This window comes from Stegastes partitus, unplaced genomic scaffold, assembly GCF_000690725.1.
Source record: "Stegastes partitus isolate 25-593 unplaced genomic scaffold, Stegastes_partitus-1.0.2 Scaffold1288, whole genome shotgun sequence".
In the NCBI taxonomy this organism is placed as follows: domain Eukaryota; kingdom Metazoa; phylum Chordata; class Actinopteri; family Pomacentridae; genus Stegastes; species Stegastes partitus.
The window spans coordinates 159,633-181,175 of NW_007579019.1; the positions used below are offsets into that span (position 1 = coordinate 159,633).

Genomic DNA, 21,543 nt, shown 5'->3' on the forward strand with positions numbered 1-21,543 from the left:
GATATTGAGCTTTTCTCTGGGATATAACCATCTGTCAGTGTTTAGAACTGTACCGGTGTGTTGTTGAATGAGTTGATCCACATAATGAAAGAATGAACAAGAAAGACATGGAGATGGAACAATGATGTCAGCTAAATCTGCCCGATCAATGAAAGAGAAGTGCTGAAGGTAGCAGCATTTGTACTCATAGAGAGACAGAGAGAGAGAGAGAGAGAGAGAGAGAGAGAGAGGAAACCAATAATGGAAGGAGAGTTCAGAGATGTATGCAGGCTAAGTACTGATTGAAGACAGGACAGTAAAAATGGAGAGACAGGCAAGCAAAGATAATGGCATTACATCACACAAACACACATACACACACACCCACAGAGCTTAATAGAAAAGAAGTGCTCTACTGAATGGGATGCAAGAATAATCAGCTCTCGTTGTACGTGCGTGTGTGCGTGTGTGTTTAATAGCAAAGGGCTCACATAAATCCTGAGCCAATGGCAAACACCAGGACCCTGTAATGATAAAGCATACTCGCCCAGCCCGGGCACTTAGTCTGTTCTCTATACACACTATATACACACACACGCGCACACATATGGGCAATATCTGCACTTCAACCTCCATTGGAGTGAACGTCTGTTCCACAAAACACCTGAGACACAGCTCTGTTTATACATACGTTTATAATTACTTTGACTCCTGTAGCATTTTTACCATGGAAAACTTGTCAAATTCTGGCTACACAAGATATGTTTGTATAGAACAAACTTGCAGCAGTAAATACATTCTTGGTTGAGTGTATTTCAACCTAGATTATATTTACCAAAGACAGTTGTTTGGTGTATAAAGCTGAGGACGCAAGGGACAGAGGTTCATGTCATGCATCCCACGTTTGAGTTTAGACTGTGCTTCAACAGTTTAGTGGATGTTGCAATGCACACCCCAGAACACCATCTCTTCTTGACCTCAACCAAAAGCTTGGGGTATCCAAACAATATACCAAATGACAATTTGAAAACAATGTGACAATGTGAAAGACATCAGTTATGGTCATGAGTCAACAGAGAAAAATCCCCTGAATCTGCAGCTGTGATGAGCTTTAAAGAGCTTTATGGATTTCACCTCATTGGTTACCTGTCTGCACACAGTTGTTTTGCTATACTATTTGCTCTCAAAGAGGCATTTTCAGCTGCAGCAGGTAGCTGTTTTCAGAGAAAAGCAAACTTAAAAAATTCACACAACCTGCTCAACCCCGAACAACAGACAGACCCAGTTAGAGATTAACAGATCAGCATAGTGGAGAATTTAGCAGCTGAAGGGCCAGAAATTTCCCTCAGAATTAGAAGAGGAAAAAGGTTGCAAGCAGCTGCAGCTCTTGCTGGTTGTGATGGTGAAACTGTTGCTGGATATTTTTACTGCTCAGGCTTCGGCTGCTGCTGTGGTTTAGCTGTGGAAATGTGCAGCTGTTCCTATTTAAACCCGCAGTGCTTCTGTAACAGATGTGTTTTGTTTGTTTATTTAGGAGTTCAGGGGGTCGCCAGTCCATCACAGTCTACACTTAGAGACAGACAACCAAGCACACTCACATTCACACCTACGGACAATTTAGAATCACCAACTAACCTCAACATGTTTTTAGACTGTGGTAAGAAGCCAGAGAACCCGGAGAGAATCCACGCTGCACGGGGAGAACATGCAAACTCTACACAGAAAGATCCTGGTGCTCCCACCTTCTTTCTGCGAGGCAACAGTGCTACCAACTGCACCACCTTGCAGCCTTGTTACAATTATTAGACACACACACAGTATGTCACAAAACTGTGTCACATTTGTGCAAATATTTTATTATATATTTTCATGGGACAACACTAAAGAAATGACACTTTGCTTCAACATAAAGTAATCAGTGTATATCTTGTATAACTGTAAATTTACTGTCACCTCAAAATAATTCAATACACAGCCATTAATGTCTAAACTGCTGGCAACAAAAGTGAATACACCACTGTGTGAAAATGTCCAAATTAGGCCCATTAGCCATTAGCCCGGTGTCATGTGACCCATTAGTGTTACAAGATTACAAGAGATGGTGGCACGCATGGATGCATCGGCCCCTTCAGGAGACTGCGAGAGTGAAAGTTTTGAGTGTCTCTTCTATCCCAGATGTTTGTTGTGCAAAACTTACAGCCGAGAGACTTTGCTGAATATCAGGATAATGAATCTTGCTAAAATTGCGGTGCTCGGTTTTGATTTGGACATACTACATCAACACGGAGTCTGATCGGAGACTCACCCAAGAGAGAAGGAAGTGCAAACGCTACAAACGTAAACAAAGGAGGAGGAAGAGAGCCGGGATCCATGCTAGGCTAAAGGCCAACCCCTCCAGACGAGCAGGACCGTCACACCTACTTTCCAATGTCCACTCCCTCGACAACAAGCTGGACGAGCTACGTTTGCTGGGAGAAACCCGCAGAAAATGGAAAGACTGCTGCGTGTTTGCTTCAACAGAAACATGGCTCCATGACAACATCCCAGAGGGCCACATAGCTAAAGGAGATGACATCATTCCAGGCGGACAGACAGACAGCTAGCTAGCGCTGAACTTTTCCAGAGCTGCTGCAGGAGCAGGACACTGAACATCGTCAGGGACTCCTCACACTGTCTCCTTAAACTGTTTGAACTGCTGCCATCAGGCAAACGTTTCCAGATCAGTGAAGGAATGAACCTCCAGCCTGATCAACAGCTTCATTCCACAAGCTGTCAGAATGCTGAACTGCTGATCCAGATATGCAAAGAAGCTGAAGAAATCTGAAGAAACACTTTCTCATCTTGTTTGTACTACTGTTCTTTGTACAGCAAAATGACAATGATTTGATTTGATTTGAAGGTCTCAGGTGTGAATGGGGAGCAGGTGTGTTAAATTTGGTGTTATCGCTCTCACACTCTCTCCTACTGGTCACTGGAAGTTTAACATGGTACCTCATAGCAAATAACTGTCGAAGGATCTGAAAAAGTAATTGTTGCTCAACATAAAGATGGCCTAGGCTATAAGAATATTGCAAAAACCCTGAAATTGAGCAGCATGGTGGCCAAGACCATACAGTGGTTTAACAGGACAGGTTCCATTCAGAACAGGCCTCACCATGGTGGACCAAAGAAGTTGAGTGCATGTGTTCAGCGTCATATCCAGAGGTTGTCTTTAAAAAATAGATGTATGAAAGCTGCCAGCATTGCTGCAGAGGTTGAAGGGGTGGGGGGTGTTCAGTGCTCAGACCATACGCTGCACACTACATCAAACTGGTCTGCATAGCTGTCATCCTGGAAGGAAGCCTCTTCTGAAGATGATGCACAAGAAAGCCCTTAAACAGTTTGCTGAAGACAAGCAACCTTTAAGAAAAAACTAAAGGCCCAGCTTCTCACTGAACACTTTTGCACTTGATAGACTACAAACAAAGCAAACAAACAACCAAACAAAAAAATTCCTATGACTTCATACGCAGCTTGCTGCTAGCATCAATGCCCTATCACACTTGAACTTGTTCTATGGAATTTACCTCAATTGTTTTCTCCTGACTAGATCCTTGCTTGTGTTGGACCTGCTTTTAGATGTACGTTGCTTTGGATAAAAGCATCTGCTAAATGAAATTGTAGAACTGTAGAAAGCAGACTAAAGACATGGATAACTGGAACCATGTCTTGTGGTCTGATGAGACCAAAATACACTTATTTGGTTCAGATGGTGTAAAGCGTGTGTGGCAGAGACCAGGTGAAGAGTACAAAGACAAGTGTGTCTTGCCTACAGTCAAACATGGGGGTGGGAGTGTCATGGTCTGGGGCTGCATGAGTGCTGTTCGCACTGGGGAGCTACAGTTCATTGAGGGAACCATGAATACCAACATGTACTGTGACATCCTGAAACAGAGCATGAGCCCCTGTCTTCGCAAACTGGGCCACAGGGCAGTATTCCAACATGATAACGACCCCAAACACACCTCTAAGACAACCACTGTCTTGCAAAAGAAGTTGAAGGTGAATGTGATGGACTGGCCAAGCATGTCTCCAGACCTAAACCCCATTGAGCATCTGTGGGGCATCCTCAGACGGAAGATCTAGGAACACAAGGTCTCTAACATCCACCAGCTCTGTGAAGTCATCATGGAGGAGTGGAAGAGGATTCCAGTGGCAACCTGTGAAGCTCTGGTGAACTCCATGCCCAAGAGGGTTAAGGCAGTGCTGGAAAATAATGGTGGCCACACAAAATATTGACACTTTGGGCCCAATTTGGACATTTTCACTTAGGGGTGTATTCACCTTTGTTGCCAGCAGTTTAGACATTAATGGCTGTGTATTGAGTTATTTTGAGGGGACAGCAAATTTACACTGGTAGACAAGCTGTACACTGACTACTTTACATTGTAGCAAAGTGAAAATATATAATAAAATATTTGCAGAAATGTGAGACATACTGTATGTTACAACCATAATCAGTGGCTATAGCCATAGCCGACGGTGCACTGACTCTCTCTGCAGTTACAACTGTATGAGTTGTACTATGATACAGTATCATGTAGTCTACAGACCATTGCCTGTTATGGTTATAGAGAGAGCTGGTGCATTCTCAGCTGTGTCTTCTCAGATACTAGTCTGCACTCTTGCATTAAGAATGTAAACTTAAGGAGCTGATTCAGCAGCTCTCTCACTGACTGCTGCCGAGACACACTGCATGACTGTAGCCTTGGGATGACAGCTGTCACTGTGACTGTGGCTGTGCATTGTTACGATTATGGCTGAAGTCCGAACAATAACCATATATCCAGCCACAACTTTGCCTTCACAGCCAGGCAGAGCAGCTGCACCTGGGTTCCTCGCTGCAGTTGGGTTCTGTTGGAGACTGGCCTTTTAAACTAAACAATGAGCAAAAAATGCAACACTGTCACATTATGTCTCTTTTCTGTAGTATCTACCCAGTGTTACCCTAAACTGGCAGAATTTTATAACCAGGCAAAATCAATATACCAACTGTTGGGTATCAGAACTAATGTAAAGCATATTGTAAGGGAATGCAAAAGTATAGTGAGATAAATCCAAAACTTCTTGCCATAATCCTCGCAGAGCACTGTAGTAACAGATACTGTACAAAACAAATGAAACATGGCTATGCTATATGAGAAAGGATACATTAATCATGCAGAATGCATCGCTGTCCTTTGTTTAGTCCTTCATTAAGTGCATCCAATGTTTTACAGTTCCTTAGTAATCCTCTAACTCAGTGTTGTCTTGTCGTAAACACACTATACTGTATGTTTAGTGTTAAATATTTACTGTTTAAAACAGAGCTGTATTAATGTTATTTTTCTGTGACAAATGCACAATAGATTTAAATAGATCTTTCAAAGACAGTCATCTTGAAATCAACAACTGCTAGTAAACTTAAAATGTTGTCTCTGTTTTTCTCATACAGTACTGGGACCATTTCTGTCTTTCGTGCACAAAAACTCTGAGGATGCCAATCGTTAGTTACAACATCATTACGCAACTCCGGAAAGAAATTTCAAACCTAAAATAAAAACTACATTAAACAAACCGCATCAGTTACCTACATTCTATAGTAACAGCTTTAGCCTTCGTTGTTATATGCCTAAAGACCATCCTGGGAAAAGTTAATTTAGCGACAGTCTCAGCTTGCACAGACGGTTCTACATACGCAGTTCCACATGTTGTTACATAGACTATTTCATCTCTTCTGGAAACATTTCTTGTTGTCAAGAAACATTGTCTATACCCAGATGTTAACTGCAAACTTTCTTATCATGTATCGGCTTCTTCAAGTAAATGATGATTCAAAACACCTGTGTCACCACTACAACTACGGCTTGTGACCCACAACATCCCGAACAGAAAGACAAAGGGGTATCTGATTATATTTTTTTTAATCTCCCAGGAGCTTTTACAATTTCAATGAATTTTATCAGTTTAACGGCAGCAGTGTATACTCAAGTGTAAATGCCATTGACACTAGAACAGATTCACACCTGCTTACCTGAAATATAGACTTCACAGCTCAGTGTCAGCAGTAATGCAAACATTGTACTGGACTGTCACGGTAAAGAAGGAGCTGATACTCTTGATTACCAAACGGTCAGTGTTCCATCCTTCATTTATAATCAGTTTCTCTAGCGACGAAACAATGAGATCAAGGGTACAAGCAGCTGAAAAGTGTTTCCTCCGTAGGGTTGCTGGGCTTGGAGTGGAGGGAGGGACTTCTGGAGAGAACTTGGAGTAGAGTTGCTGGTCCTTTGTTCCAAAAGATGCCAGTTGAGGTTTGGGCATCTGATTAAGCTTCCTCATGGGTACCTTCCCTTGGAGGGCACATCTAGCTCAGAGGAGACCCTGAACTTGCCGGATGAATAACATATCTCATCTGGGTGAATTTGTATGTAATATTTAATTGACTTTAAATAAAACTTGATTTTAAACACAGGGGATTTTCTAAACTCTTGTCAGGACAGCGGAATTAAATAGACCATGATTCAATGCTGAAAAGCAATGAAAGGGGAAAACTTTCAAGGGAGTGAACACTGTAAAGGATCTAAGCGTTGTGTTCAAAAAGGTTAATGATAAAATTCTCTTAAACAGACTTATGTACAAAATTAGACTGTTATAAACTATTTTGTTTGGTTTACCTCTTTATTTATCAGGCAGGGAGTTTTCCGCTGCAATTAATGCCATGTTCTTCAAAACCTCCAAAACAACCTGCAGGTTTCCCAAAGGATTGATTTTAGGGCCACTTCACTTTAATCCAAACATGTAACTCCTCAATGACCTCAGTAGAAGACACAGCTGGTACCTTCATACTTATGCTGATGACACACAACTCTCTGTGGCACCCGATGACAGAAGACATACTTGACTCCCTTTTTATTTGTGTTTTTATTATTAATGTTTGGATGTCACAAAGCTTTTGTACAACTCAAACAGAATAAAATTTAAGTTTTACTTGTAGTTTCTACAGCTCAGAAAGAGAAAGAAAATTAAATTCCCATGGATTTACCCCAGGCCACCAAGCAAGAAATCTTGGTGTGATCTTTGACTCAGATCTTAACTTTAAGGCTCATGTGGGGTTTGTGTCCAGATCTGCTTTTGATCACCTCAAAAATATTACTGAAGTGCAACCATCTGTCTCTCTGAGTGACAGAGAAATTGATACATGCTTTTATTTCAAGTAGATTAGACTATTGTCATGCTCTTTTATGTGGTTCACACAAATATGTTATAGATCAGCTACAGCTGATTCAGAACTCTGCAGCAAAAACACTTACAAGAACCAGAAGAAGAGAACACATTATACCTGCTTTAAAGACCTTATATTGGTTTCCTGTTCATTTTCATATCAATTTTTTAATTCTTCTATTTGTTTTTAAAGCACTCCATGATATTGCATTGGCATATGGTTTACACGTCTACAGTGTATAAACCAGTACAGCCCATCAGGTCCTCTGGCATGTTTGTCTTGGTTGCTCCAAAGGGCAAAGACTAAATTCTGTGGTGAGGCAGCTCTTATTCTCAAAGCTGCTCGACAGTCAGTCTGAGGACCTGAAAGCAGCTGGAAGTGTTGAAATCTTTAAATACAAACTTAAAACTTACTTCTCCATCAGGCTTTTGGTTAAGAAAATTTTTAAAATTTAAAATTTTGTGCAAGATGTGTAATCAAGTTTCTGCAAATTAAATAGCGCCAGCTCACAATTAGTAGAGTGCCACAGAATTTTATGGTAGGGGATGTTTTACACTTAGATGGCTCAATGTGTGTGTGAAGCTGACTGCAGTAGAATACTGTGGAATGGAATGGCTTTAAGGCTGTAAGCCCTCTTTTGCCACAGTGAAAGAGCTAAAATCCTCCATCGTGGGCATGCCTCCACCATCCATGGTGTATGAGCAGCCAGGCAGGAAAAGGAACTAATTACATGAACATTATCATACAGAAGCAGCCTGAGCTTCCTCCTCTGTCACCAGGAAAATAGTACTGAGCTGTACAGTGTGTGTGCATGTGTGTATTTTATGAAGGAAGCTGAACAAAACTAATCAACGCAACCAAGCCTTGCTTATGCCATTTACAGTACATTCACACATGTACACGCACGCATGTACGCATGCATGCACTGACACAATCACACACAAACACCCAAAATGGTCCCCACAGCCATACCTTATTACACGGCCAGTTAGATCTGTATGTTACATTGTACAGATTGTTTTCTAAGTAAAGAGGCTATCTGTCCACCCAGTTCGATATTCCATACGTACTGGAAATATCCCCACCTGACAGACGGCATGGATAATTACTCACAATACATGACTGGCAGTAGTTGGTACTTTGCCTATGTAAGGTGCGTGATCACACTTTTTTCTGAGTGACCCAAGATTCTGACGAACCTCAAGGTGAAGAGAACAACGTTTACCATGTAACGTGTGGTTTGCTATTGTCGTTCTGCAGCAATCTACATATTCTTTATGTGCTGGGACTCTCAAACACATCGCAAAAAAGTGACACAGTCTTGTGATTCCAAAAGCATGACCAGTACTTCAACAAATATGCAAATGAGCTAGCCCAAACCCATTCTACAAACTAACTATATACAAATGTACAATATTTACAAACGAGATCAACCAGAATCTTGTCTGCTGAACACTAAGACCAAGGCACGACATAGAATATCATAGGGTCTGCGAGACACTAAAGCCAGTGACAACAGGGATGAAAGGGCTCAAGGCTAACTGACAAGTGTAGGTGGCATCTCAACACAGGCCACTGCGGCTGTGTCATCAGGCTGGTAGGAAACGCCTTGTATCACTTTGCTAGCTTATTCTGTAGTACACAGTGGCCACTATCATTCTGAAATTGGGGGAAAAAAACACTTTGGTTTGTATTTCTTTAAACCAATCCTAGTTGTTGTGACCATAGCTAAGCGAAGTATGGGAGTTCTGTGTTCTCTCAAAATAGTGGCAGGTGGAATTTTTTTGGCGGAACATTTTCATGCATGGAGACAAACCCTGTAATTAAATTGGATAATCCACTGAAAAAAACAAACAGGGTTGCTTTACTGCATGACTCACATTCTGTGCAAAACTGGAAATTTTCAGTGTGGTAGGTTGCGCACCTGGAGGTTGTTGTTGTTTCCTATGGTGAAGAAAGCGAAAACACAGTGATTGCGGAGAGGAAGGACAAAGTCACCTGAAATGAGCGGCCAAGCTTATACCCTCATGCTACATCTGGCTAGTTGGACTACAGAACCACAGACAATACCCACTGCTGAGTAGCATGTAAAACCAGCTTTCCATAAGAGAGCAGATGCAGTCACATTGAGTAGAAATGGGTGTGCATAGATCGACCAGGTAACAACTATGCAGATGTCCTCCAGAGATTCCCTTTCCACAGCACCCAGGACTGTGGAAACCTGTGTGTGGAGTGAACTCCTGCTCCAGTTGTCTGCCTTCTGCATCACTTTTGTGATGATCACTTTTATGTTCTGGTGTGACAGCCTGCCCTTGTTCTCCCTCCACCTGTGGGGAGCAGAAGGGACAAGACTCCATTATCTGACTGAGTTGTGAATCCAACAGAATCTTGGGGGGGGGAAAGTTTAATTAGGATAGCACTACCCCACACCGTGAAGCCTAAACCTGCAAAGCTCAAAATGGACTGATAAGGATTGCTTTTCACCCACCCAGATGTACTGAGTGACAGTTACTTCAGGGTCACTGACTCCAGGGATTCAAGGGGGCGTGCTGCAGTCCATCTAGGACCAACTCTAGGTCCCAAGGTGGAACTGCAGGGGCTTTAACATGAATTCTAAATCTCTGGGCACCCTTCAAAAATTGAGCAAGTGGGCACTGTAATCTCCACAAAGCCTGCCTTCAGCTGTTTTGATGGCAACTACCATACCTTTAAGGATCATTGGAACCTTTCCTCTGGCTAACTGATAGGGAAATGAAAGAACAGGATTACCACACATCAATTTCTTCCAATGGTATGAGTATGCCCCCCGATGAATCGCCACCTTATCGCGGTGGAGGGGTTTGAGTGTCCCTGTGATCCTGGGAGCTATGTTGTCTGGGGCATTAGACCCTGGTAGGGTCTCCCAAGGCAAATTGGTTCTGGGGGAGGGACCCGACAAAGAGCGATTCAGAAGACCTTGATGAAGGAGTGCCGCCACCTTGCCCGGAAGAGGAAAACCGGGGCACCCCCCTGGAGCCAGGCCTGGGGGGGAGCTTGCCGGGGAGTGTCTGGTGGCCGAGTCTTGGGACCACTGCCCAGATGGCCCACCACTCTCAGGGCAGAGGATCGGGTGCTATGCCCACTGGGTGGTAGGCAGGAGCGGGCGTCCTGGCGTACCACCCCCTGGTGGTGTAGACTAGCTCTGGGAACATGAAATGTCACCTCACTGGCGGGGAAGGCGCCTGAGCTGGTGCGGAAGGTGGAGCACTACTGACTAGATATAGTCGGGCTCACATCCACACACAGCAAGGGCTACGTAACCACACTCCTAGAGAGGGGTTGGACTCTCTCCATTTCTGGAGTTGCCCACGGTGTGAGGCGCCGGGTGGTTGGGACCCCGGCTGAGCACCACCTTGTTGGAGTTCTCCCCGGAGGACAAGATGGTGGCCTCTCTGCGACTGCTTGTTGCAGAGGGGAAAACTCTGACTGTTGTTTGTGCTTATGCACTAAATGGCAGTTCAGAGTATTCGGCCTTCTTGGAGTCACTGGGCGGTGTCCTGGAAGGAGTGCCACCTGGGGACTCCATAGTTCTCCTGGGGGACTTCAATGCCCACGTGGGCAATGACGGTGAAACCTGGAGGGGCATGATTGGGAGGAACGGCCTGCCTGATCTGAACCCGAGCTGTGTTTTGTTTTTGGACTTCTGTGCTAGCCACGGATTGGCCATAACAAACACCACGTTCGAACATAAGGTTGCTCATAAGTGTACTTGGTACCAGAGCACCTTAGGCCAAAGGTCGATGATTGACTTTGTAGTTGTATCATCAGATCTGCGGCCGCATGTTTTGGACACTCGGGTGAAGAGAGGAGCAGAGCTGTCAACTGATCACCACCTGGTGGTGAGTTGGATCCGATGGCGGAAAAGGCTGCCAGACCGACCTGGTAAACCCAAACGCGTAGTGCGGGTGAACTGGGAACGTCTGGCAGAGGCCCCTGTCCATGGGGTTTTGTGATGGGAAAATGGAGCGTGAGATGGACAGGCAGCTTGGTGCGGTGTCAGCAGTAATGCGGGCGCTGTACCGGGCCATCGTGGTGAAGAGAGAGCTGAGCCGCAAGGCAAAGCTCTCAATCTACCAGTCCATCTACGTCCCAACCCTCACCTATGGTCACCAGCTTTGGATCGTGACCGAAAGAACGAGATCGCAGATGCAAGTGGCCAAGATGAGCTTCCTCCGCAGGGTGGCTGGGCTCAGCCTTAGAGATAGGGTGAGGAGCTCGGACATCCGGAGGGAGCTTGGAGTAGAGCCGCTGCTCCTTCACGTCAAAAGGAGCCAGTTGAGGTGGTATGGACATCTGATTCAGATGCCTCCGGGGAGGCTTCCTCTGGAGGTATTCCGAACACGTCCACTTGGGAGGCGACCCCAGGGCAGACCCAGAATCCACTGGAGGGATTATATCTCTCAGCTGGGCTGGGAACGCCTCAGGATCCCCCAAGCAGAGCTGGAAAGCGTCGCTGGGAGGAGGGAAGTCTGGGACGACCTGCTCTGCCTACTGCCCCCGCGACCCGACCCCGGATCCGGATAAGTGGAAGACAATGGATGGATGGATGGATGGATGGTATGAGTATGCTGCTATTGTACATGCAGTTGGTGTCCCCTGACAGGTCTATACCATCGTGTGGAGCAGACTCATTACTTTTAGAGACTAAGCCCAAAACTGAAGCCCCTGGGTAAAGGTGTGAAGCAGAACCCCTGAGAAGACAAATCCTTCCAGACTGGATGCTCCTGTGATGCCTTTCACCTCCTACCTGAATCTTCTGCATGAGGGAGAAGAAGAATAAAGGGAGGGAATGCATACAGAAGACCTGCGGGTCTCTGCTGTGAGTAGAGCTGCCTCTCACGAGAGACAAAAGGAGGGAGCAGTGGGTCAACTACCTCAAGGCAAACAGGTCTGCAACTGCTGCCCCAAAGCAACACAATATCTCTCTTACCACCTAATGATTGAGCATCCATTCTTCTTTGCTTGGACCGCCAATGGACAAACATTAGACTGCCCAGACCCAAGGACTGGACCCATGCACTCATGAATGTCTGAAAGGCCAGCAAGATTCCAAAGGAGAGGACACACAATTTAAAGATCTTGGCCTCGCATGCACACCTTAGAGATCATCTGTTACTTTCCCAGATGGAAATCTGAAAGTCTACCTTCTTTAGGTCTATGGTGGCAAACCTATCACTTGTCAAGATTACATGCTTTCTGGCTGTCTACTCTTTTATTAGCCTTGTAGCATGTAAGTAATCAGTTAAGATCTGTAGTCATCCAGATCCTGCAGTACCTGAAGGTGACAGATGCTCTTGTTTCCTAGTAGCAACAAGCATCTGGCCATCTTAAGAGAGGCAGCTGGCTTGGGAGAGACTCTCCAGCTGTCCCCGAAAAACCCTCTCAAAATGAGGGAGAACCCTGCCCTGCCCTGCCCTTCCTCTCCTCGTTAGATGGAGGGTTGGTGGCAGTGGCTTAATTAAACTCTGAGCCCAACCCTCTAATGTTGTGTTCACACCAGACCCAAATTCATCGCGCTATTCGCGCGTTACGACAAACCCAGTACGCCCTGCTGCTTCACACTGAACAATGCTGGCTTCCACAGTGGGCTGCAAATAAAGCCCTCAGCGGATCTTGCCATAGAATATGTCTGTGTTGTTCTTGATGTCCGCTTGAGCCTAAAGAACCTATAAATGAGATGAGCGACACCAACTCAGGGGGTAGCAAAATTTTACAATTTCATTTTTCAGACGCTTTTATCCAAAGTGACATACATCTGAGAGCAGATACAACACAAGCAAGGATCTATTCAGGAGAAAACAATCTGGACAAGTGCCATAGAACAAGTTCAAGTGTGATAGGGCGTATATAGAAGACTGTGTGGAAGGTAATAGGCTCTTTTTTTGTTTTTTTTTTTTGCTTTCAGTCTGTCAAGTGCAAAGGTTTTCAGTGAAGAGGTGGGTCTTTAGTCCTTTCTTAAAGACTGAGAGGGAATCAGCAGATTTAACAGAGTTTGATAATTCGTTCCACCACCAACCACAGAGGAGAAGAGTCTAGCTATTGACATCGGGCCCTGTTGTGGTAGTTGAATCAGGCGGCTTTTGTTGGTCGAGCGTAGTGAGCAGGAGGGAGTGTAGACCCAAATGAGAGGGTTCAGGTAGGAGGGAACTGTTCTCATTGTATCATTGCAGTTTTGTGCCAACTCTCTTGTGCACTAACCAGTGAATAAATGCCAGTCTATCTCATAAGCAGAGATCTTGAAAAAAACAATCACCAGAATGGTCAAATACACCTGTGCATCTTAAAGGTTACACCTTGCATGACAGTACTACAACTATGTAACTACTCAGATCATGTGACAGGTGAGGAAATTCCCTGTACATGTGAAACATGTAGCTGGGTGGAGCAATAAATAAATAAACAAATACGTTAAAAGGTAGGTCTTGTAAATAAGTCTTAGATGTGTTGCTACTGTGTTTTGTGTTGTGTTGTGTTGTGTGTGTGTGTGTGTGTGTGTGTGTGTGTGTGTGTGTGACTTGGGGAGCTCAGCAGTGTGTCTTTGGCCTGCCTCCCAGAGCCTATAATGGAAGCTATCAGGTGGGAGTCCTGGCAGACAGGTAGATTACACACGATTAGACAGATAGAGTTTTCGCTCACCAGCTATTAGACCAAGACACAAACACACAGAAACACACCTAAGCACAGGAGGAGAAACGTAGGTCTCACCTTTTATCACAGTTTAAATCAAAAGTTTTGCTTTTAAACATTTTAAAAAGATGTGTTGTGGTGATTTAATAGTGAACATTTATCAAGTTTAGGAAATCACAAAAGACAATTTAAAATGATCAAAATCAAAGCAGCAGAGACAGCCCGTAGTGTGGGTCTGCAATGACCCCCCAGCCTCAGCCCCAGCTCTTGCCTGTCTCCTTCTCCTTCTCTTCTCCCTCCTCCTCTCTAGCACTCAGTCACTCCAGCCTTGCTCAGCCTGCCTCATTACAGGTATTGGAGGCAGCTGTGGCAATCAGCTCACCTGCTCTCAATCACCTCAGCTCCCTTTAAAAACCAGTTCATTCCACCACACCCTGCCAGACCATAAACCTTCATCCTTCATGTTCTGCCGATCCCTGCTCTGTCTCCTGGCTATCTGTCTTCCTGCCTTTTCCTGAGCCGCTGCCACCTGGACCCACTCCCCTGCCTGCATTCCCCCAGCCAGCCTTCTCCTGCCTCTGATCCTGCCTCAACCTGTTTCCAGTCTGCATTCCCTGAGCCTGTCTGCCCCCCTCCTTCTGTTTTAGTACCCCGTCCTGTGAGTATCCCCGTTTTGTTGGTTTAGTTAGTTCCACATTAGTTTTCCCTTTTTCTTTCTGGTGTTAGTTTTGAGTTTTTCTTAGCTTTTTGTAATTTTACCCCTTTCCTGAATTTAGTCTAGTTTATCCCGTTCTGTTTCCTCCCCTCTTAGTTTCCACACTTCATGTTGGTTTCAGTTTTATCCTATTATTTAAATAAATCACTTTGTTCACTCCACCTGCCTGTCTGTCTATGTCGGCACCTGGGTTCTCAGACCCCACCGTAACAGGGTCAAGCTCCCAAAATACTGATACTGTTTCTCATAATGTAACTTCATAGCATTGGCCTGAAATCCGACCAGTCTGTTGAATTCCAATGTAAATACATAAACTTAAGGTTTGTGCAAGATCTTTTAACTGTCCAGTCCAAGGTGAGGTGTATCATAAGGGATAGGGTGATAAAAAAGCTGTCGTTCATCAAGTTACATGATGACAGCCGAAGATCAACTCTGGCTAAACTGCAACAACAAGCATGTTATAAAGGAAACACAGTCATGACCAAATGATGTTTTCCTCTAACTTAAAAAACATATTTGGAATTTGAAAGATACTGGTAGTGACTTAATTGTTTTAAAACGTTTGTATGATTATTATGTATGTACATCTGGAATACCCTGCTTAGCTCGATTCTGGGGAAAAAAATGGATGGACTATCAATATTAAGTGAATTAATGCAGGTTCTCAGTCACAGAACAAAAGCCAGCGGGTGCTCTGCCGATAAATATTCAACTCTAAGTTAGAAATGGATATATATATTTATTTTTTTAAATTTTTTTTAACTTATCATCCCAGACCAGAAACTGAGAGGAGATTTCTGGTGTGGGTTTCATGCATACAAAGGAATAGAGAGGGGGGAAAAACTAAAAAAGAACTATCTAATGCTGGGAACAAATAGTACTAGATATGGATATCCATCTTCCAGCAGCCAAAACCTGTCCATGAAATCATTAGCCATTTCAGTTTTGTTATTTCACTCACATTCAGTTGGCCAAACAAATCAGATTTTTAATATTATATTGTGTATATAACAAGTTCTTCCCATTGTACATGTAAAAACCTTAACAAGTAAAAATAGCAACACCATATCAGCCTGATATATTGTGCTGACAGTATATTTTTTTGACAGTAAATGTAGTAAGTATCTTTTAGCTCACAGTGAGTATTCCTTTATCCTGCAGTAACTATGTCTCTTGACAGTCACAGTTACAGCCTGTGACAAACTCTCCACAGTGATTGTAAAACACTCCCAGTAATGCTGACTGTACTGTGCCTTTTCTTCCTATCGGACTCCCTGACTCTGACATCACTGTCTTTTCACTCCCATACCTTCCCAGCATGCTCCAATCTTATTGTCCCTGACAGCTTGAAGGCTCCTCAACTAGAGACAAGTGGTGGTGCAGTTAACTATAGTGTGGACGTCCTTAGGCCTGCCTGCATATGTGTGTTTGTAGTTCTGTGCTGAAATGTGGCTGAACTGTGGCTCATTTGTCAGTGACATACAGTACTAGTCTATCCCTGCTTTGTAAATATGTGATTCAATGTGTGACGGTATAGTGTGTGCATGCATTTGCAAATTCACTTTATCTAACAGGGCCAAAGGCCAAACAGACATCATTTTGAGTGAAAGGGAACTGTTCTACTCTCAGCTCTTTTTATTTTATGCAGTTTTACAGCTTTAAATAGGTGCAGAGAGTGTGCAAATTTAATTTTTTAAGTTTTAGATCTCATTTTGTGTGAAGTGTAGTGTCAAAGAAACTTCAGAAAAAGAGTCAGAGAATCAACAAGAGAAATTTTGCTTGTAGTACTCTATGCAAAATCACTGATTACCGCCCACTATTACAGCATTATCTAGACAGAGCCGCAGGAGCAAGTGGACTTTGTGGTTGCATTCCTCTACCCACACTACCATACTATATAGTATACCACAAAAAGATTTAGTATGTCCCCATGCATACATGCTAAATGCGGTGAGCCAAAAATACCGGGATGTCCTACTGCATCTGCTCTCATTCTGCAGTATGAAAGCCAACATGCTTTTCTGGTCATTCTGACCCACAACCTCTGTGCAGTGGAAGATATCTCACATATGTCATGGTGTCTTGCTTGAGTGACAAACAAGAGCTGCAGAGAGCACACAAAAAACTAATTTTACACAGCTGGCTGTAACAAAAGCATGAGTGAAACAGTCAAAGTGTAAGGCAAAATAATACAACAAAGCACTTTCTTCCTGTAGTGTCCATACTGTGTGCAGTAGTACGTACTTCGTTAGGACAGCTGCAGCACGTACTAAAAGGAAAAAGCATAAGTATGCAATTTAGAATGCAGGATGAGTCTCAACTAACTATCTCCAAACCTCAAAAACATCTAAGGAAAATAGCGCACCAGGGATTGGGAACTAAAGTATACCTAAGGTATGCTACAAATGGTCATTTGAATGCTACATTTCACTGTCAGCATCCGAAGGCAATCTAAGGTGAAATTTAGACCATTTTATCCAGTCGCCACTTGACCTAAATCTGTTAGAGATTCAGCCTTCTGAACAAACAAACTTAAAAAATATCTCTGAGTGTATCATCAGCTGTTTCTTATGATTATAAACACAGACCACACTGGCATCTGCAGCAGCTCAAGTGGGCAACAGCTCATTGGTGGTTTAGATGAAGTCAACTCTGACTCATACGTCTTTGCTGGATTATATGATCCCGTGACTACAGAAAATATTCAGTTGAAAATCTGAGTAAAACATTTACTCAAAATGTCTATATTTTTTTTTATAGAACTAAAACTGAAACTCAAGCACACCAAATGGTTTAAGTAGCTTACTAACATCAGCACACACCTTGAAATGAGTATAGAAATAGAACATCACATGGCATAGGATCATGAATTAATATATACAAAATATATATGTATAAATATTTTGTAATATAGTACAACAGTGATGACACATGCTATAAATGGGATCTATTAACTTTTAATGATGTGGTCAAGCATTTGTTAGACCTGTTTTGCATGTAAATGCACTATAAAGATAAAGCAACAATCTGGAGGACAGCAGATGGAGAACAGAGAAACTGCGACGACAAAAAAATTAAAAGATTGAAGTAAGACATGACAATGAGGTTAGTTGCGAGGTAAATCTGAAAATATTCAAACTCACCGTTACTGTGTTGGCTGTGAGGGATGGGGTGCTGCTGTCATTTCCTGACTGCTCACTCTGTGTGTGTGTCGGTGTATACAGCGTCAAGGTGTGCTCGCCCACTGTGCTTGGTCCCGTGTAGTCGGGCGGGGGGTGGGTGTGAGGTGTGGTGTACTCAGTGGGGATCCCATTTTGTGGTGGAGGTGGGTACTGGGCTGGTGGAAAAGGTTGAGCCATGGCTTCAGGGGGAGCTGGGGCCTCTTGGTTACCCTGTGGGGAAAGATAGATATGGGAACAGGGCAGAGAGGAGTTAGTTTAGTTGTGTGTGTCATGCTGGCGTTTTTAAGTGTTATAGTGGAGACCAGTGCTGCCATTAACTAATGTCTAGTTCCACAGTTCAGTCAAATTAATGCATATTATGTGATTTATATTTGAATTGTATCAATCTGGGTAACAGGATCAATATTGGCTTTGATGGGCAGACTGCAGGGCCAGTATTCCTTTCAATGTGTTTCTGGTCTGAAACAACCTTTTGACCCCGTTGGAAACTCTTATAAAATACTGAATATAGTAGTAAGTAGAAGCCTGCCAATGGCCATAAGTTTAATTTCTTAGGATGATTGTTACTGGCTTAAAGAAATACAAGCGCTTGTCGACATTTTATTTGAATAAAGGCAGGTTTTCCCGAGAATTGGTTTCTGAACTTGTCAGAGCTTCTATTAAACTAGGAGCGAGGATTCTGCCTCTAATTGGTTGAGCAAGCCCAACACTCTATTGCCCACTGAGACTCTCATGCTGTGGTTAGCGGGAAGACATCTGTATCGCTCAAACTAAGATCATGTCAGATCATCTAATGTCTGACAAACCGTTTCTAATGCTAGCATCAGAGGGCTGAGTCAGATCATTTTCTTTGATTCACACTTGGCTGGGTGTGAAAAGGTGTGAAAACTGTCAAGTATGGAATTTCTCTTCAACGTCTGTTTCCCTTATTCTTCTCATAACAGCTTTTCATGTGTATAGCAACTCCATGAATGCTTTAACAGAAAGATAGTCCAAGGCCAACGGTTATATTAGAGCGTGGTGGTTACAATTGAAGTTCAACAGTATATGAGGAGGCAAGAGACTGTGACTCAGTTAACCTGTATATCTTCACTAACCACTGCGAAATCCAGTAAAAGCTGTAACTGGGAGATGACACAAGAAACCATCACATTGACCTACTATCAAACATACCAAAAGATATTAGAAGAAGAAGAAGACAAGACGATGGACCAGAAGTTTGATTGATCACAATATAAACCACCTTATCCACACTGACATTTCTCTTTGACAAGATGTTAAAACACATACACACAAACACTAACACAAGGAATGACAAACACATATAACAAAAGAAAGTGATACAAATTGTATCCCTTAAAAGAGATGAGAAAGATCAATTAATTGATAGTGTCTTGATGACAGGCTATGTTTTGGAATTCATGTTCGTCATAGTAATAGCTGGCATTTTCCCTGCCTTCTCCACTTTTCTTCATTTTGTCCTCTATTGCCTCTGTTTTTGTGATTTCTCTTCTCTTCATTGAGGTGAATAGCATGCTCTTTTACCCCTTCCCAAGCTCTCCTTCTATTTTACATGCCTGTCAGATAATCATTTCCTCCAACTGGTGATGATGAATTCATCTGACATACTGGCCCCATGCGTTTCTTTTACACTGCTCCAAAATTTAATAGAAAATGGCTTAAAAATTTTATAAATCAATCATTACAACTTTTTGAAGTGGGACAAGGTTCTGACCTTAGCTGTTTCCAAAGGTTTCTTAGATCAATAGAGGTATTGAAGTTGGCTATTCTTATGCATGGAGATTGATGGTGTTGAGCATAACAAAGCAGTTTGCCAATGGCTCAGGGACTGTAGCCCCGTCATTCCTGGCAGCAAATCCTCAGCGACTCCCCAGGCAGAGAAACGTTAGGCTCAATTTAGGGTTTACTTACACTCATTCCACATACAGATGAAGAAGAAACTAATTTCCAGCAGCAAATGAATCAAGTTATCAGTGATGATTGAGACTGACTTTTCTGTAAAGTTAGATTTTGATAGAAGTGATGCTTTTATAAACCCTTTGTGATGTCGTAACAGCTGAAATTAACCCTTACCCAGAGCAGATAAACACAGACACCCAGATCCACACTGAAAGACTTTTCTTTTTTTTTAGGCTTTAGCAGCTATTGCAGTTTGTAATTGTTTAGTATTAATTATTTGTCATATGCGCTTAGGTTTCATCAACTGATCTTGTAAATAACCTATTACAAATCACTTTGCCATGGTCCTGGATGTGCCTCTATCTCCTACCTCTTATAGTCACCTTTTCAGCATTTTAACTGTAACTGTTGCTGTTGTAAAAGACATCTACCTTATTCAGCCCTCTCTGTCTGTTCTCACAGCCATGTGACTTTTCATTGTTATTTTTACTTAAACAAATAAAGACATCAGGTCTGTTTTTCAAATCAAGCAATCTTTGCATTTCATACTGCTGAGAAAGACTATATTATAGTGTTCTACTCATTTCTGGAATGGAGCACAGACAGTTTCACATGTTCCCGATTTACACCAGCTTTGTTTTTTTTGCTCCTATGTATTGGTCCAACCCTGATTTATCTTATTTTTAATCTCAGAGACTGTGCAGGGTGGAGCTGTGGCCTGGGGCGAGTCTTGGTTCACTAAAACAAGGAGCCTCATCGATAGGCCACCCTGCCTTGCAGCATCAATAAAGAATTGAGCAGATATATGGCCCCACCTGGTCAATACACACACTGGAGACAAGCACACGCACAAACAAACACACACACACACACACACACACACCATCAGTGAACCACGAACAAAGACAGTTATGTTAAATAATGGTAGCATGAAGTATCTGAAGTCAGAGCTGCAGGGTAAATGCTTCACCTGGAGGTTTTTTTGTTTTGTTTACATTTTTTTTTTGTATTCCTAAATCATGCCATTTTGGCACATGTGATACATTCCCTGCATACACATATAAACATTCACACATAGAGCTGTGTTTCCGTAACTTGAGAGAACATCACATTGACTTAAGTTTATTCCCGAACTGTAACTACTACTTACTTACCTAAACCTAATAATACTCTAACCATAAGTTGTCATACTAAAATTTTACAATTTACATTATAAGGCCTTAAAATGAAGGCAAGTCCTGAAAATGTGACTGTAAACAGATTTATGTCCCTGCTGCATGAGTAATACAAGTGCACACACACGCACGCACACACACACACACACACACACACACACACACACACAGTCATGTTCACACACTGAGCTGAAGATGGTTTTGCTCTGCTGGTGTTTAAGGCAGAATAGAGGGAGCAAGAATAGAGGCTGAGGGAGAAAGAAATTCAGAGGAAGCCAGAGGCAGAGAGAGAGAGAGAGTGTTAGAGTCAGTGAACTTCCATCATCCATCAAAGTGACTGAGGCGCTGACACACTGAGACATCCCCAGATCCTTGTCGACAAATTGCGCTGGTAAATGATTTCTCCTATCAGTTAAATCATACTATCCATCCCTCTCTCCCTCTATCCTTCCATCTATCTCTCTGCATCACCCGCCCGTCTCTCTCTCTCTCTCTCTCTCTCTCTCTCTCTCTTTCTCTCTCTCTTCCTTTCTCTATACCCTGTCTTTCCCTCATTGAGTTTATTTCCCTTTGGTTCAGCGGAGCGCCATGCCTGATGTCTGATGGACTCTGGCTCCATTTATATCAGACACATCTGTGATGCTCGCTCTCTCTCTCTCTCTC

The 21,543-nt window shown here is 43.1% G+C and overlaps 1 protein-coding gene across 1 annotated transcript in view; it reads right to left on the reverse strand.

Moving 5' to 3' along the window:
- Nucleotides 1–17,962, reverse strand: part of LOC103369438 (RNA binding protein fox-1 homolog 3-like) — a 75,126-nt gene extending 57,164 nt beyond the window's left edge. The window contains exon 1 of the mRNA XM_008298155.1: nucleotides 17,747–17,962. Coding sequence (XP_008296377.1) covers nucleotides 17,747–17,962 — 216 coding nt within the window. The remainder of the gene's footprint in view (nucleotides 1–17,746) is intronic.
- Nucleotides 17,963–21,543: the final 3,581 nt, after the last annotated feature.